This window comes from Pseudochaenichthys georgianus, unplaced genomic scaffold (genome assembly GCF_902827115.2).
Source record: "Pseudochaenichthys georgianus unplaced genomic scaffold, fPseGeo1.2 scaffold_180_arrow_ctg1, whole genome shotgun sequence".
Lineage (NCBI taxonomy): Eukaryota > Metazoa > Chordata > Actinopteri > Perciformes > Channichthyidae > Pseudochaenichthys > Pseudochaenichthys georgianus.
Window position 1 is genome coordinate 1,231,637 of NW_027262575.1, and position 19,265 is coordinate 1,250,901.

The 19,265-nt window shown below is 43.7% G+C and overlaps 1 protein-coding gene across 1 annotated transcript in view; it reads left to right on the forward strand.

Moving 5' to 3' along the window:
- Window positions 1-1,744: 1,744 nt before the first annotated feature.
- Window positions 1,745-19,265, forward strand: part of LOC117441578 (zinc finger protein 271-like) — a 47,420-nt gene continuing 29,899 nt past the window's right edge. Inside the window, exon 1 of the mRNA XM_071202242.1 lies at window positions 1,745-2,158. Within this exon, the coding sequence (XP_071058343.1) occupies window positions 1,972-2,158 (187 nt within the window). The 5' untranslated portion in view covers window positions 1,745-1,971. The remainder of the gene's footprint in view (window positions 2,159-19,265) is intronic.

Below are 19,265 nucleotides of genomic sequence, written 5' to 3' on the forward strand. Positions count from 1 at the left end.
GGACTTAAGTGAGAGTGAAAACACAAGGTACGTTTAATACTACTGTTTTATATAAGTAAACACCTTATCTCCCCAAGGCATTTCCCATCCAATAGGTGTGCTATATAGGTGTGTATAACCCTTTCTCCTGTCTGTTACTCCCTCTCTCAGCACAAGAACCAGAGGGGGGTTCAATGCAGCCTGAATACCTGCACTGAGACCCTCACCCTGCACCCTGAGACCCTCACCCTGCACCTGAGTCTCAACTCTGTGTTTTTCAAGCCTTTCCCTGTTTTTTTGTATTAAACAAAACATTAAGCTTTCCCAATGGTGTGGTTTTCGTTTTGTGAAAAAGTGCAAATGCAGTGTTTGTATATAAATCACATATTTTGTTGCTGTTGGTCGTGAAATTGCTCCTGCTGACTTGAGCCAGCCATTTTTTCCTCCGCTCTGTGTCAGTGGGGAAGCCGTACATTCGTACTCCTTTCTCTGAGCGATTTGAGCATCCCCAGGCAGCACAGCAAACCATGGTGGCGACTAGGAGGCAGCACAGCAAACCATGGTGGCGACTAGGAGGCAGCACAGCAAACCATGGTGGCGACTAGGAGGCAGCACAGCAAACCATGGTGGCGACTAGGAGGCAGCACAGCAAACCATGGTGGCGACTAGGAGGCAGCACGGCAAACCAGGACAACACGGAGGAAAAGGCACAGACAAACTGCATGATATGCTCTTCTATGTTTATTGAATTCCATGTATTTGCAATGGATGTTCCTAAAGCAACACATTTAACATCATCATCATCATCATCATCATATGCTGCTAGTCCTGCTGCTGCTGCTAGTCCTTTGATAGTCACCTGTCGGTCTCCTGTCCTTTCTGAAAGCCATAAAGACGACATTAGTCATTTAGATAACTTGTGTCCTCAATTACCATGGGATTACTGAAACTACCATGAATTTAAGAAAATGGTAGAAATTAATCTGAATTTTAAAGCATTACTTTAGATCCCCTCCCTCTAAATGTATCAATAAACATTAGAAAGTGATGCTCCTGACTACCATACAAGTTTAAGAAGATAATATTGGTTTGAAAGAATTCAAAGCTATAAATAAACAGCAACAGGCTCTTTAACCAAGGAACTGTTAGCCTAACATGTAAACTAGTTGTTCACACTAATCCTAATATTACCACTTAATATTAGCAAATTCGATTTTATTTTTTAAAACATATTGATGTAAATACATACACATATCGATTTGTTGTATAAATATTGCAAATCAAAACCTTTATTCACTAATAATTACCAAAAATCGTAGTTCTATCTCCTGTTATCAATGCATTCACATTGCCCGCCATGAACTTCCGGGGAACGATCCCTCGTCTACATGAACCACGTGACGATAACCGTTTTTGGACTTCCGGTGTCGTAACTCTTCTATCTATATGGCGCTGCCCCCAGCTAACTTGCTAATGGAGATCCTGAAACAGAACTTCCGGTGCTGGCCTTCACAACAAAACCCACCGTTTTCTCTCTTTGCATTTCTCTTCTTACAAATATTATATTACAGCAAGAGGGGAAATACATATAATATAAATAAAGGTGTTTCAGGAGGAATACATCGGGTTCTCTGCGCAGCTCCATGTCTGTGTATTTTAAAGGTTTAGGTATTGTCTAAGCGGGGAAATTATATTCGCTTTTATTTTGAAGTCCTCTGCACCGGAAGTGATGGTCCCGCACTTTCTAACTTGGAACCAGATCGCGTCTTGTGGGTTCTCTCGCTACACCCATGGTTCTCTCTCTGTGTTCCTGAGGAAGTGTGTGTGAGAGCAGCTGATCCATCCATCGTCTGTGTGTCTGGATGAACCTCTGACTGTGTGCTCTTTCTTCTGAAGCCTTTACCTAGGACTCTAGAAGCTAGCTTAGCATGCTAGCTGGTAACACGCTAGCAACACAGAGTGAGAGAAACAGGAAGTGGTGATTTAGTAAACATGAGTGTTGTGCTGCTCTCGTTGGTGAAGCAGCGAATCACTGAGGCTGCTGAAGACATCTTTCTTCTGTTTGAAAGAACGATAGCAGAGTACGAGGAGGAACTGTCCCGTTCAAGACAGGAGAACGAGAGACACCGGAAACTACTGGACGCTGTTTTACAGCCTCAGCTTCAGATCCACAGAGCAGGTCTGTTCCCTCGTTCTTCACTCTCTCTAACTCTTTAGACTCTGTATTAACTCGTTAGACTCTTAATAGCTGTCTCTGCCGCCTGACGCTCTATTTGACTCCATGTTCATATACCGTTTCTTGATGAACATAAATATTCTTTTTCTGGCATCACTTTAAAATGTTATGGGGAAATCTGCATTTTGGTATGAGGGTGCACGCTGAGAGTTAGAGGGTGCAGGGCCCTGTTACCCAGTTTAGAGAACTTCTGAAGCAATTGGAAACAGGACTCAGAGAGACACGGGGAGAGCAGGAGCTTTGATGGCAAACACTGACGGTTTATTTGGAGCTTCGGCCGGAGAATTCACAAGACATGTTACGAGCCATGAGTTGACACCAGGGGCGTCGCCTGGACCTGAAAACATTCAGGGCTTAGCCCACAGTGGCGCTACAGTGGAATTGTCTACTGCAGGCAGGGCCGGCCCTAAAATCTTGCCTAGGGCGGCAAATTGGTCAGGGCCGGCCCTGACTGCAGGGGTCGGCAACCTTTTTGATATGAAGTGCCATTAAAAAAAAAACTTGTTATCAGCGTGCCAACGATCGAGAATTATCAACAGGGGGGGGGGGGGGTTGAGGAGCTTGGCCTTGTGCACTATCAGCAGGAGGGCTGGGGGAGCCTTGCTGCGGAGAAGCAGTGTGTGGACCTGTCAGCGCAACTTACATGATGCCGAATTTAACAAACACATTTAAATAATTGGTTTAAAAGGCATAATAATAAGGACGATCGTCCGTTCTGTGATTCTCCAGAACAAACATGTTAATGATATTAGGGTCATGCAGAGTGAGATGAGATCGCTGTCCCTTTAAGAGAGAGAGAGGGTTGTGGCTTGTGCATGTGTGTTTGTGGATGGTAGAGCGACAGTGAGAGAAGCTATGGAGAGAACGTATGTATGTTTCTGGAAGTGAAACGAGGAAGCAGAAAAACAGAGATATGTGATGTATTTTGTGAAACAGAAGAACAGCTAAATAAATGCAACGGCCTCCCAAGAAGAGCTCGCCTCTCTCCAGTCATTTAAGCTAAAGTGGGTTATTGAACCTGAAGCTTGTTGCTTCTACCCTCCTCGACTACGGTCTGGGAGCCGACAGGAAAGTTTAACACACAGATGGCCAGTCCGCCCCTTTGTAGCATATTATTTCGATGAGAGATGAACAGATCGCCCCTGGGCTTTCAACTAAAGACACAGCCACGCAAAAACTGCGGCATTTGTACAGCTCCTTATGGGTACTGCAATTCGAGAAGTGCTTTCCTCTGTGGTGAAACGATCAGCACCACGGAGGAAAGCGGCAGAAATGCCCCTTTCACACCAGCGCCTTTTCAGCTCCGGCTCGGAGCTAGAGCCTGAAAAGCGCCGGGTTTTCCTGTTCAGACCGGAGCGGCGCCGGCTCTTAGCTCCGGAATCCGCTTCATTTCCAGCTCCAAAAAATTGTCGGTCCAGAGGCAAGAGCTTTGGAGCTAAGAGGTGACGTCGCTTACGTCTCTCTTACGTCGAGGCGTGCAGGAAACTAAACCCACCTCCCCTGAACATGGGTCGACTGTTATGCCTGCCTACAAGCAGTAGTGCCTATAAACACACTTTATAAAGTCAGGCAACACTAACCAGGCTTCGTGTGATTCTGTTTATTTGTACCTTACTTTGACCATCCGTTCACTGTTATCGATCATTGTGGAGAGAGGCAGACGTGTTGTTTTGTATTATTGCAGCTATCGGATGCAAGTAGTCAGTTTAGCTTCGGTTGCTATGCCAACATCACCCGTTTTATACCAGAGAAACTTTCATAACAGCGTTGTGATACCAAACCGTGTCAATTCAGACTGACACACATTCACTTAGGCTAAGGGGAGCTGGGGATATGCATCAGCTGCTTGTGTGAGTCGGACAGTGAATACTTAGAGCGGCCGCTGCAGTGCGAGCTAACGGGAGCTAACCGGGAGCTAACGGGAGAATAAACTCTGTGGAAGAGCAGCACTGCAGCGGTCGGTAAATGCTGCAGAAACACATTAATAAACAATGAACCACGGCACTCTGGAGCAAAGCATAAGGTTGGAGAAGTCGTTATTCAATTTATTCTGGCTTCGTGTGATTAAAAGCAACACGATCATCGACCCGACGCAGTTGTTGTTGCGAGCGCCGTAATGGGTGCCGTTGAGGAGCAAATCAGCGATGTAAACGGTGACGCCATGACGCAGCAGGGGCAGCTCTGGGGCGCCAGTGGGCCGTGTGCACAGAGCGGGAGCTGAAAAGGGAAACCGGAGCTTAACCAGAAAAGCTCCCGCTCGGAGCTAGAAACTGAAAAGCGCTGGTGTGAAAGCCGCAAAAGTCGCCTGGAGTTAAAGAGAGCGGGGCTGCGTTGCGTGCATGGCTTCCTTCTGCAGGCAACAGGGAGACACGCTCTGGCGGGGGTCTTGTTCAGGATCCGAAAATACAATTTTAAATATTTTGCACACTTATTACACTTATTCCTAGTGTGCCACTGGTTACGGTGCCGCGTGCCAATGCTGGCACGTGTGCCAGGGGTTGCCGACCCCTGGTCTACTGCAACACTCTCCACATGCACACACACAGTACACCCGCGACTGTTGCAATGAAGGTTAGATAATCAGCTCACGGCATATAAGCAGGGGTAAAGTTCTATTTTTTATGAGTGGGGGGTGGACCTCACCTCCTCTAGGGGGGTCCGGGGGGACATCCCCCCGGGAATATATTTTTTGAAATATTGAAGTTAAAAGCATCAATCTGGTGCACATTGAGAGCAACATTAAGAGATCTATGGATACATCTCTCAACACATTACATTTCATTTTAGCTGACGCTTTTATCCAAAGCGACTTACAATTGCCAATTACAGGGACATTCTCCCTGGAGTAAATAAGGCCTTCCTCAAGGGCACACTAGTGGTGGTGTTCCAGACGGGAACACCCATATGAAACAGATTTCCTTTTTCTTTATGGATATTTTACAAATCACTCCCCTTTTAAGCTCTATTCTTGTTTTACTGCCATATAGTAGATTTTATAACTGTTTTTCATTTATTCTCTTATTTTTTTTATAACTATAATGATCATATGAAGGTGTGCCGCGGAGATAATCTTTTGAATAATTTGTGACCAAACCGTTTGAGACCCACTGAGATAACTTAGACTAAAGTTAACTATCTAAACACTCAGAGAGTCCTTTAGCTGAGGGGTTCCCAACCTTTATTGTGCCAAGGACCGGCAGATACATTAAAAAAAAATTGCGGACCGGTTGTCAATTTTAACTGATTTTAATGTTTACTCGTGGCAACAGAGGCTAATTGTATTTAACAGCCTGAACAAATACCAATATGCATCCAAAACATATTAACAACGTTTAAAACCAGGATACAATTAAAACAAAAAATTAGGACCGCTTTACAAATATTAATATAATATAATATAGCCTAATATAGGTGGCAACAGTGGCTAATTATATGTAACAGTCTGAACAAATAATAGAACAATATTCATCCAAAACATATTAACAAAGTTTAAAACCAGGATACAATTAAAACAAATTAGGACCACTGTACACATATTGATACAACTGAAATGTCAGTGAGACCCCTGGGCTTGTTTGCCAGCAATAATAACGTCATACCGGGGCGTTCGTTCCGGTGCACTCCGACAGCATTTAGCACTACATCGAGTTTAAGATTAAACTAACTTCTTTTGTGAACACCCACATACCTATGGAGTTGGCCAGATGTGTGTAAATCACTGTTCATGGTCATTTGAAAACAAATGCCGTTGTTGGACACACACAAACACACACACACATCATGCGCCTTTATGACCGGACATTTCCTTCATACGAGTAATAGGGGGAATAATCGGGGTGTGTGTGGTTGAAACGTAGCAGCCTGCAGTGGGGAACACAGTGAAGGTGGTGTGTACGCGCAGGTGCTGCACTTCTCAGAGGCTGCCTCCTGATGCTGCAGCCATTTCATGAAGTGAAGCAGGCTTTACAAATAAATAACTCTACACCCCTTTTGTTTTTACCCCCATTTTTCATGAGATGAACTCAAAGGTCTAAAACATTTTCTATATACACAAAATAACCATTTATCTCAAATATTGTTCACAAATCTGAAAAGATCTGTGATAGTGAGCACTTCTCCTTCGCCGAGATAATCCATCCCACCTCTCAGGTGTGGCATATCAAGATGCTGATTAGACAGCATGATTATTGCACAGGTGTGTCTTAGGCTGGCCACAATAAAAGGCCACTCTGAAACGTGCAGTTTTGATTTATTGGGGGGGTCCGAAAACCAGTCAGTATCTGGTGTGACTACCATTTGCCTCACGCAGTGCAACACATCTCCTTCGCATAGAGTTGATCAGGTTGCTGGATATTGGCAGGAACTGGAACACGCTGTCGTATACGCCGATCCAGAGCATCCCAAACATGCTCAATGGGTGACATGTCCGGTGAGTATGCTGGCCATGCAAGAACTGGGATGTTTTCAGCCTCCAGGAATTGTGTACAGATCCTTGCAACATGGGGCCGTGCATTATCATGCTGCAACATGAGGTGATGGTCGTGGATGAATGGCACAACAATGGGCCTCAGGATCTCGTCAAGGTATCTCTGTGCATTCACAATGCCATCAATAAAATGCACCTGTGTTCGTCGTCCATAACATACGCCTGCCCATACCAGAGCCCCACCACCACCATGGGCCACTCGATTCACAACGTTGACATCAGAAACCCGCTCACCCACACGACGCCACACACGCCATCTGCCCTGAACAGTGAAAACCGGGATTCATCCGTGCAGAGAACACCTCTCCAACGTGCCAGACGCCATCGAATGTGAGCATTTGCCCACTCAAGTCGGTTACGACGACGAACCGGAGTCAGGTCGAGACCCCGATGAGGACGACGAGCATGCAGATCAGCTTCCCTGAGACGGTTTCTGACAGTTTGTGCAGAAATTCTTTGGTTATGCAAACTGATTGTTGCAGCAGCTGTCCGAGTGGCTGGTCTCAGACCATCTTGGAGGTGAACATGCTGGATGTGGAGGTCCTGGGCTGGTGTGGTTACACGTGGTCTGCGGTTGTGAGGCCGGTTGGATGTACTGCCAAATTCTCTGAAACGCCTTTGGAGACGGCTTATGGTAGAGAAATGAACATTCAATTCACGGGCAACAGCTCTGGTGGACATTCCTGCTGTCAGCATGCCAATTACACGCTCCCTCAAAACTTGCGTCATCTGTGGCATTGTGCTGTGTGATAAAACTGAACATTTCAGAGTGGCCTTTTATTGTGGCCAGCCTAAGGCACACCTGTGCAATAATCATGCTGTCTAATCAGCATCTTGATATGCCACACCTGTGAGGTGGGATGGATTATCTCGGCAAAGGAGAAGTGCTCACTATCACAGATTTGTGAACAATATTTGAGAGAAATGGTTAGTTTGTGTATATAGAAAATGTTTTAGATCTTTGAGTTCATCTCATGAAAAATGGGAGCAAAAACAAAAGTGTTGCATTTATATTTTTGTTCAGTGTATTTGTATGCCAATATTTTCCTATGGTAAAGTTTCGTTTAGCACTTTTATTTTGGTAGTAATAAGATCGGGACTCTTATTTTGAAGGAACTTGAAGTGAATGGACAATGATGCAGAATATATATACATATATATTTCGCCTATCAAGACTTTACAAAAGTCCTCTTTGCTTTTCGTTCGGGTTCATCTTGCGATTTATCAGTTAAATCACTTTGAACATTCGTTTGAGATGTTGACGGGTTGGCCGAACGTTTTACCCCACGGTCAAACAACTTCATTTGCTTCGCAATTTGTTGTAAAAACAAACACACCCAGAGCCCTATAATAGAATGCACCGCGCACACGAGTAAACGTGCATCACTTTCTGCACGTGCAACTTAAGTATCAGGTTCCAACTGGTCACAACAATAATTAAATATCACTCTTAATTAGGGCTGCAACAAACGATTAATTTGATAATCGATTAATCTATAGATTAATGAAACGATTAATCGACTATTCGGACTATTACGCCTTGCACAATTTCTCAAACACTCTTATTTAAACTTTTAGATTTGGCTTGAGGTTGTTTTAGGCATGTGGAAACTAACAATGAAGACAATAAAGATGAATACTTGATTCAAAAATACATATTATTAAATTAACTAAACACATTTTGAACAAAATTAACATTGCTTTTTATTTAAGTTAAATAATATTTCACATCAAAAGAAACGACAGCGTTTTAACAAATCTCATTAAATAATGTGATGACAGAACTGTAAACACAATAGCTGAAACTTTAACAAAATAAATAACTCAGTTACCTCTAATCATGAACCCATGTTTGTATAATGTAGTTAGCTCCGTGTGTTGCTGCTAGCATACATAATACCTGACGTGGAAACGTTGCTCGTGGATGGGGCTACAGAGCTGCTAGAAAGACAGTCGAACCCGGTGCATTCCTCCGTCTGGATGTGGAGCACTTTTGCTAAATGTTTAGACAAATTGCTCGTGTTGCCGCCCTTACATGCTAAACTCTTATTCCACTTTTGGCAACGAGCATCGAGACGGGTAAAGTTTAACCACACCTCGGAGCGAGTTCTCTCCGCCATCTCCGCAGTGTGTTGCTGCATGTAGCAGCTGCGTGTGTGTAAACTGCCCCGCCCCCTCGCACACAGACGGGGGAGAGAAAGATCTCTCGTCTGGATTGGAAAGATCGAAAATACATAATTTTTGCATATTAGAAACGAGTTGGCGACACTAAGACTGCGATATAATGCTTATGTAGCAATAATACATGACATGTATTTTTTAAATGTCTCCGGTACCGATAAAAAGACCAATAACGTTGGAGCTTAACGGCACGTAAAACACACGTGATGACGTCACCAACGAATCCATGACTGAATTAGTTGGCAACTAATTTGGTAATCGATTTTAATTGATTAAGTCGATTAGTTGTTGCAGCCCTACTCTTAACGGAGCGTCCACACTACAGCTCCAAAAATAGCTTGGAGCTGGGCGTGTCTGGAGCTTGGGGATTTTATTCAAGCAACACGGCCAACAACCAATCACATGAATCTCCCGCCCCCGACATACAAAGCAAAAAAACCCGGGGATTTTATGGGAGCAATATATATATATATAAACTCCCCAAACAGGCGAAAACCTACCAGTTTCCCCACTGTCTCTGCCACCTCCCTCCATGCCTGGTTCCTCCGGTTTGTGTCCCGGGAGGTGAAGAGGGTCTGGTCATACAAAACCGGGTGATTTGCTACGGCGATAGTTAGTTTCTCCTCCGACTTTTTTTTAAATATAGAAATGAACGGCGGGATATCTCTCCCAGCTTAGACGCGGTTTGATTGGCTACGGCTTCAGCTGTCAGATTTTGGGAAACAGGATTTGATTGGCTGGCGCTGGCTACTCCGGCGTCTCAGGCGACAGAAGTTGAACATTGTTCAACTTCTGTCGCCTGAGACGCCTCGCTCTGCTACCCACAATTCAGTTCGGCGAAAAAGTGCGGCTACGTGACGTCACCCCATTGAAAGTGAATGGGCAGATTGGAGCAGATTGGAGCTTTTGACGCTGTCGACGCTGTAGTGTAGACGGGCCGTAATACAACAGATAATTCACATTTATCTATTTTGGGGTGCACATTTTGCTGTCCTTATTTCTTTATGTTAAAAACTGGTTGCCACTGATGGCAACCAAAGGCCAAGAAGTGGTTGACATTTTTCCTGAATGGTTGCCAATGGCAACCTGGCAACCGTTACTGTCGAGCCCTGCTCTTCTTCTCATACTCCCGGTCACTCTCCTTTAACTCCTCCGGTGACTATCTTTTATTTGAAGATCTTTGAAGATCTTTTTCTCAGCGCTTGGCCGGTTACCGGTGGTTTTAAAAACATTGGCGGGAAAGTCTGTAGTAAAGGAGCGCGCACGGGAACCTGCTGCGCTGCGCTCTACTCTGAAGCAAACCGCTGTTTGCTTTTCATCCGACAACAACAACCACCTCACGAAGCGCTATGTTGTAGCGTTAATAAACGAAACAATTTAAAGGTCCCATGTCACGCTTTTCTGGTTATTACCCGTCCCCTTGTGTGTTATGTAGCTTTTTATGCATGTAAACGGTCTGCAGAGTCACAAACCCTCAAAGTACACCCTGTAGCGAGTAAAACTCTGACACAGAAAGACCTGTCTATGCTGCCCCAGAATGCCTCGTTGGAGATTTCTCTTTTTCTTCCTGGGTACAGTGACGTAACGTCAAAGCCGTTACGTTTGGACCAATCCGCGGACTTCCTCACACACACACACTAGGCAGGACGTTGCGAGGCTCGCTGCTGCGAGGAGCGAACAGTGTGAGCTGGCTCACTGGTGTGGGGACACCGCGGAACTCGGCTTGACCACACACACAAACTCCCAGCCAGGCTGCGGGTGTGTGTGTGTGTTTCGGGCTGGGTTTCGCTGTGTCTCGCAGCCATCTGCGAGACAGATGACTAGGCTCACAGGGAGGGGGGGGGCAGGAGCTCCAACAAGCCGTTTAGGACAGAGAGTGAATACACATACTTTACAGAGGTGCTGTATAAGAAACCAATGTGAGTTTGGAAAATTGCACAATATAAATCTATTTTAGTAGACGTCAACAATGGAATTATGATCATTAGAAATGGCCATGACATAGGACCTTTAACAAAAATGCTTGTCAAATTACCAATACCACAGGACCATTTATTTTTTAAGCAATATTTCTCGTGGCCCGGGCAGGCAAGTGGAAAGTACGTTATGCTGGCCCGGGGGTCGAAATAGTGCTTCCGGTATGCGGGCCATTTATAATGTTGAGCCTTGTCTACCATTCTGGGATTTGTGAATACAAATCTTAAATTGCTTGTCATACAGAAGTTTCACTCAACTGATGCTTTTTAAAGGTCCCATGTCATGGCCATTTCTCCTGATCATAATTCCATTGTTGAGGCTAGAATAGATTTACATTTTTCAATGTTACAAACTCACATTGGTTTCTCATACAGCATCTCTCTATAGCATGTGCATTCACTCTCTGTCCTGAACGGCTTGTTGGAGCTCCTGCCCCCCCTCCCTATGAGCCCACTATGCTCTGATGAGTGGAGAAAAATCATTATTAACGTGATTATTAACGTGAGTTTTCCAGAAAAAAGTCGTAATTCTGAGAAACAAAGTCAGAATGTTGAGATTTTCTTAAAAATTCAGCATTTAAGAAAAAGTAAAAATGTTGGGAAAAAGTCAGAATTTGAAGATTATTATTGTAGAGATTCTATGGGGTATTGTTGGGAGGAAGATGAGGCACACGAGACCCAACAATGCAGACGAGCTGAAGGCCGCTAGTGAAGCAACCTGGGCTTCCATCACACCTCAGCAGTGCCACAGACTGATCGTCTCCATGCCACTCCGCATTGATGCAGTTATTCATGCTAAAGGAGGTCCAACCAAGTACTGACAGCAGGAACATTAACATACTTTTCAGAAGGCCAGCACTTCGATATTATTAAAAAATCAGTTTTTGTATTGGTCTTATGTTACCAATGTCACATTTTCTGAGATGCTGAATTTTGGCTTTCATTTGCTGTAAACCGCAATCATCAAGATTAAAACGCTGGAAATAATCCCTTTGTATCTGATGAATGTATGTGATGTATACATTTAAACTTTATAAATTGAATTACTAATATAAACTCACTTTTCCATGATATTCAATTAATTGAGATGCACCTGTTTGAGTCCATGTACAGGTTTAGCGAGGCAGAGAGAGATTTTAAACGACTATTCTGAGAAACTCCAACACCAGTTCTCAGCTAACGACTCTGCAGACAGGTCACAAACTATTTCATTTCATTTCATTTCAAACCTTTATTTATACAGATAAAATCCCATTGAGATCATTGATCTCTTTTCCAAGGGAGACCTGTTCAAGTAGTTCCACATGAAACAACTATAAGGCTAAGGCCTCACACTCTGTGAATGGCCGACGCCTTGCTAAGCGGCAGTGAAACTACGTTTTAGATCAGCTAGAGTACTAACTCACCTGTTGTCCTGAAACTCTCCAGGGTATCTGGTAAAGCATTTAAAATAAGAAATGGATAAAGGCTGCAAAGTTAAATAAGTGTTCATCGTGGTAAGATTTTAAATTCAAATATTCTACAGTTTCTCTGAATATGTGTTTCCTGTTTCCTGCAGATGTCCAGCAGCTGGTGGTGGTTGAAGAAGAGGTTCCCCCTGAGCAGCAGGAGTGGAGCTCCAGTCTGGACCAGAAGGACCCAGACCAGCCCCCCCCACACATTAAAGAGGAACAGGAGGAACTCTGGAGCAGTCAGGAGGGAGAGCAGCTTCAAGGGCTGGAGGAGGCTGATATCATCAAGTCCACATTCACTCCTGTCCCTGTGAAGAGTGAAGATGATGAAGAGAAACCTCAGTCCTCTCAGCTTCATCAAATACAAACTGAACACATGGAAACAGAAGCTGATGGAGAGGACTGTGGAGGACCAGCCAGGAGCTCAGATCCAAAGAGACATTTACAACCAGAGACTGAGGACAACCCTGGAGACTCTTCTGAACCTGACACTGAAGACAGGGCTGATTGGAAGGAGACGAGAGAACCAGGTTCAAACTCTCAGAGAAATAAACAAGACCTTGTCTGTGATTCAAGACGTAGTGCAGGAGAGAAAGCATTTGGCTGCTCTTTGTGTGAGAAAACGTTTAAACAGAGAGGAAATTTAAATCGGCACATGAGAAACCACACAGGAGAGAAAACATTTGGCTGTTCAGTTTGTAAGATATATTTTGCACAGAGAGGAAATTTAAAGAAACACATGAGAATCCACACAGGAGAGAAACCATTCATCTGCTCAATTTGTATGAAATCTTTTGCAGAGAGAGGAGATTTAAAGAAACACATGAGAGTCCACACAGGAGAGAAACCATACAGCTGCAGTGTTTGTGACAAAAGATTCAACCAGAGTCATCATATCAAATTCCATAAGTGTGTTGGTCGTCAGTCCTCACAGCTTCATCAAACTCAAACTGAGGAGAACAGAGAGGCAGAGCCTCCAGCCAGCAGCTCAGCTGAATACATGAGGCGCATTCACACTGCGGTACTTTTCCCACAAAGGTTCATGCGAACTTAGTTCATGCGAACTCTTTAGTTCGCATGAACTAAGTACAGATCGCGTTCACACCGGAAAAAGTCCCTGGGGGTGGATTAGGCAAATGAAGCCGCTGACGTCACTTCTTCTGCTTTGGGTTTACTGGCAGGCCGCAAACCACTTCACGGCGTATACTGCCACCCAAAATCCCCGGCCGGAAGTCCCCGGAGTTGGCGATTTACTCGGAAGGCTTCAGTAGAAGCTGCTGGGACTCCCAGCAGCTTCTACTGAAGCCTTCCGAGTAAATCGCCAGACCGCCGACACCTCCTCATCTCCACCGCTCCCATGTTTTATTTTGTGTTTCCATAAGTTAGTCTCTCTGCGTTTCTGCGCTGGGCTAATGCTAATAATGCTAATGCGAGGATAATAAAATGGCGGCTTCACAAAACGTTTTGGGAGTTTTACGGGGCGTGGTTTGCAATCCGCCCAGCCAATCAGGAATATAGCTCTTTTCTCAAAAAAGAGCCGCTCGAAAGTCCCTGCTCTCTAGCAGGGACTTTCGAGGGGGTAAAAAGGTTCGCATGAACTAATTTTAGTACCGGCTCTTTTTGGTATGAACGCGATCATGAACTAAGTTCGCATGAACCTTTGTGGGAAAAGTACTGCGGTGTGAACGCGCCAATTGAAACAGGAGCTGATGGAAAGGTCTGTGGAGGTCCAGAACCAGCCAGGAACTCAGATCTATAGTGTTGGAGCCATCTTCCTTTTGTTATTATTGTCTGAATGTTAGGCTTGATAATAATATAAATTTGATTAAACTCACTTATCAGGTGTTTTTGTGAGTCACACTATGGTTTAAAATGTATTAATTTAAGGCTCACTTATTTGTTATGATATATACATCGGTATCACGTGCATGGGTATATGCCTATATATGTTAGGTTGATAGGACACAGCTGATGGTGATGAGACGGGGAATTTATGAATGAAACTGTTTACAAAGAGATCGCTTCGTCAAAAAAATGCAAGGACTGATGTGTGCATAGTTACGGATGTTTGACAAAACGAAACGGGAAATCCATCCAGTGATATCATGATGCTGAGGATGATATTAAATGGATATATCCGCAATTGCTGTTGGAATGGTTGAACAATGAAATGCATTAATGAACTATCACGCAGTTAAGGAAGCGGACATTAACATACTTTTCAGAAGGCCAGCACTTCTATATTAGAACATCTCTTTTTTATTGGACTTATGTATTATCAAAATGTTCTGAGATGCTGAATTGTGGCATTCATTTTATCATCAAGATTAAAACAAATAAACGCTGCAAATAATCACTTTGTGTGTGATGAATCTATGTGATGTATAAGTTTCAACTTTATAAATGGAATTACTGATATAAACTCACTTTTTCATGATATTCAATTTATTGAGATGCACCTGTATGAGTCCAAGTACAGGTTTAGCAAGGCGGTGAGAGATGCTAAACGACTACTCTGAGAAACTCCAACACCAGTTCTCAGCTAACGACTCTGCAGACAGGTCACAAACTATAAGGCTAAGGCCTCACACTCCGTGAACGGCCGACGCCTTGCTAAGCGGCAGTGAAGCTATACGTTTTCGACCAGCGACAGTACTAACTCACCTGTTGTCCTGAAACTCTCCAGGGCATCTGGAAAAAATGTGTAATTGACACACTATTAAAGCAATAGGCACGCATTTAAAATAAGGAATGGATAAAGGCTGCAAAGTTAACCTGTTAAACCCGGAGGCCCCCGGGGTTATTTTTCACGAAACTGTGTCTCAGGGCTTCTTAACATTTAAAAACCTATTAATGTGTCATTCCCACTTAAAGGGAAGAAACTCAGCTAACTGACGATACGACAAATGTTTACCCAAACAAAACACAAGTCTCATAAGGGTCTAAATGAGCACAGAACTCACGGTAAAATACCCTTATTAATTATCGGATCTGCACACACAAGATAATGATTAGCAAACTGAGATTCCACAGATTCCAGAAATATAAGTATCATCGCGACAGGTGAAGCGAAGCCAGACATCACACCACGTAGCTTTACGGAGCAAACACGGAGATATTCTTACCTTGGCTGTTGTTCTGATCAAAAGTTGTGTTCAATGGCGTTAGAACGATAAAAACACTGCTGAAGGTTAATCCATAGGTTAATCCAATGTGTCTGAAATGATTAATGATAATCCATCTTCATATTTATGTCAATAACAGAGTTTTCTTATAGCTGCTACGAGAGTGTATGGGCCCTTCTCACTTCGGTTAAATGGATTCCTTGCGTCCCTCACTTGCGTCGTTTCCCTGCGACTAGCCCCTCCCACCAGGGGAGCATGGAGAGATGCAAGGAAACCACGAGAAGCAGGGAGATTAGGCCCAATCCCAAACCACTCCCTCGACCCTACCCCTCCGTGATGGAGTGAACTCCGTCTGTAGCCACACTCGCAGCTCAACGAGGCTCCCTCCTGTCAGATGGAGGGAGTGAATACAGCAGCAAGCTTTGGGACGGCCTCCCCTCTCTCCGGCAGAAACAGGAAGTGCCGTAACTGTATATAACAACGGTTTCAAATCAGCATCTCTTTGACAAAAAGTTTAAATTAATAACTCAAATAAAACTCCAAACATCTTTCATTGTGTTTCAAAGCTCTTTTAGTTTTAAACCTGATGTTTATAAGCTTCTTAGTTTTTGCAACGCTCTGTAAATATACACAACTTTATAATAAAATGCACACATTTACCTTTTTCTAGACTAAACACAGGTTTGATCCTAAGTTAAAACATATGAGGTTATCATGAGGTTGTTAACATCGCAGTTTATCAGTGGATGTTTGCTGGAACTACTTGTTAACAGCGTGTTTCCTGACGGACACACACAGCGTGACTCCGGTCAGGTAGAGACTGGTCTCAAGTCAGCACCGCTGCAGACTCGGGCTGCAGTCGAATAGTCCAAAGATCAGCTCCTAAATTCTAACCCTATCTCCTATTCCTTGACTTCTGAGTGAAACGTCACGGGGTTAAGGGATAGTGGATAGGAGAATTCAAAAGGACTTAGGAGAAGAGACTGCGGTACTTTAGAGAATCGACTGCACTTTCACTATCCCACGTGTTTCTGATGCGCCAGCGGACGTCCTGAATGTGCGTCTGCTGCTGTGGGGAAACCATGGAAACCACAGTTTTCTATACAGCGGACTACAAACATGGATGTTTAATAAGAACGAGGGACTGCTGTAAACTCATCTGGAGACTCTGCTCCGTGCTCTGATGATGCTGCTTTGCTTTATGAACGTGGACAACAGAGAAACAGATTCTTCAGGACCAAAGCTGGAATTGAAATAAAAAAGGAAAGTGAAACTTATGCTCGTCACCCTCTCCCTCCGGTCCACATTAATACAAATGATCCCAATACGTATGATTGTATGAACTAAAGATCTTAAAATCAATACAGATGTATTTATTATAAACGTTAGTCCTTAACATCTATCACTGTGTATATCACCATTCAAACATCTTTTAGAAGTTGAACAAACTCCACACAGCTCAGTAAAGACTGAGATGTTGACTTTATTTGATCATTTCAGTGAAAACTAACGTTCATATTTCTCTCTTTGATTATAATACTGATGAACGTTCAAAACAAAGCACTTTGGCAACTTACCACATACGTTTTAAAATGCTTAATAAGCACCGTAACTTTCATGATATAATTTCTCGGTCATAATCGGTTGTTTCCGTGAACGGCCGACTGTTGAGTGACAGCAAATGCTGCGGCCGCAAGGCATTGTGGGGCAGCATTTTCGCTTCTCCTGTCGGTTAGGGAGGTCCAGTGGTTCCTAAGCTAAAGGAGGTTATAAAGGAAGTTTGAAACCTCCTTTCCTATCATTCTCATCATTCTAGAGAATTGGAACGGCACTTATCATGGCTGCCACTGAGGGACTTCCGGGTCATTTCACTCCTTTAGGAAGGTTCGCTAAATGGACTATTCGACTTCAGCCTTGCTGTTTGAGGGCTTGATAGCCCATTCCCCCTCCACACTCGTTGCTTTGGAACAGCCCTCAATATGGTGGACCCTCCGCGTTAACGCGCAAACGGAGGGGTAGGGTGTAGGGGTAGGGTGTAGGGGGCGGTTTGGGAATGGGCCTTAGTTTGAGCAATGGGACGTCCTTTCCTCCGGAGCGTCACATGAAGCGACGTCCGTTTGTGATGACAGCTGATCGTCTGACAGCAGCCAGCTCTGTCCCCGTTATTTCTACACACACCCCTGCCTCTGTTAGTACACATTTACTGACACAAACATTTGTATCATCTGTTGTAGACCCAAATACGTTAAAAAACATAAGAACTCATTCTCAAAAAAGATAAACGCCATTCTTAAATAACGAAAAAAGCGATCATGAAAATGTTTCCAATAAATGAAGAAATTGATTTTTGACCACTTTGTTGTTCAGATATATCACATACTTGTAACTAAGTGATACATTAATTGAAACAAAACACGGTATAAACTGAGGAGTGAGTCCTGTGAGGTTCATGTATTTTCTTCACTCCGCTGGGAAACTGCTCTCATCAGATCAGTGCATTCACTGCCTCGTCCAATCAGTGAGCGATACACAGTAAGTGGGCGGGGCGAGTGTCTGAGGATTTCATCGAAGGATGGTCTGGTGGTTCCTCGGTTAAAGCTCCTCCATTATCGCTCCTCGCTCCTCGCTCCTCCAGCAAAAATAAGGCCATTGGGACGCTACTCAAGATGGCGCAGACAAATCAACTTCCGGTGAGACCGAGACCGAGGAGCGAGGAAATAAAAAAATAAGAGAAGTGAGAAGGGCCCCATGACAGCTTCCGTTCTTGCGCAATCTGGCTACGCATCACTCTATTCACTAATGGGTAATGTTTAGATGGATTTTAGGAACTTCCCCTTGATCCTATTGGCTCTAACGGTTAAAAAGAGGTGTCAATCATCAAAATCGACCGAGCGGGGCCAGACATATGGAAAATCCACCCAAATTACCCCAGAAGTGGATTTTTTTTCTAAACCTCTCTAAAAAGGTAAAATGTCACTTGTTTTGCATCAATCTTGATACAGGGTACTTATTATATGTTATAGTTTGGATTCCTAAAGCTTTTGGTCTCCGATCCCATCATTCAAGGGTGGTCTTCACTATAAGTAATGTTTCTTTTTTGGACGTACACTATCATTTAAATGTTTTTACTATGTTCAATCTGAAATTACTTAAAAAATAAATAAATTCTATATTGATGCTGACTTTTCTACATCCAACTCACACGTTCATCATCGCTTTGATACAAAAGATTATTAATTTACCCCTTTTAGAAGTGAAGTTATAGTCACTTGTTCTGGGAATGTCATTTTCGAGACTGACACGTGTATTTCCATGCAACTCTCTGCTTGGTCTGGTGACTTGCCTCTGTTGCATTCACTGAACACGGGAAATTGCAGTCCTGCCGTCCTCTCTTGTGTCATGATGAGGTTCCAACACACTCTCACTCCCTAAGCGTCCAGGAGAGACGTTTGGTCAGTGTCCGTGGCGTCCAATTGTGACGCTCCTAGGCTCCTTCAGCGTCATAAAGGGACGCAAATAGCTTTCAACTGATTGCAATGTATTCCCATCTGCGTCGGGATTTGACGCTCATGGAAGCACGGCATTCGTTTGTGTCGGCTGCCCTTAAAGGCAATGTGAGCATCCATTCCCATTGGATAACGGAGAATTTTACACCCGGAAGTAAGTACTCCTCTTACTGTCGATTGATTTTACAGTGATATCTGCACTACTCATCGACTAAAAAACACCAGATTATCCTTGTTAATTACACAACATTGATTGGTTTAAATTGTGTGCAATGCTTTTGTATTTTTCCCCTTCGATTCGGAGAAACAAATATGTTTTCTGAGT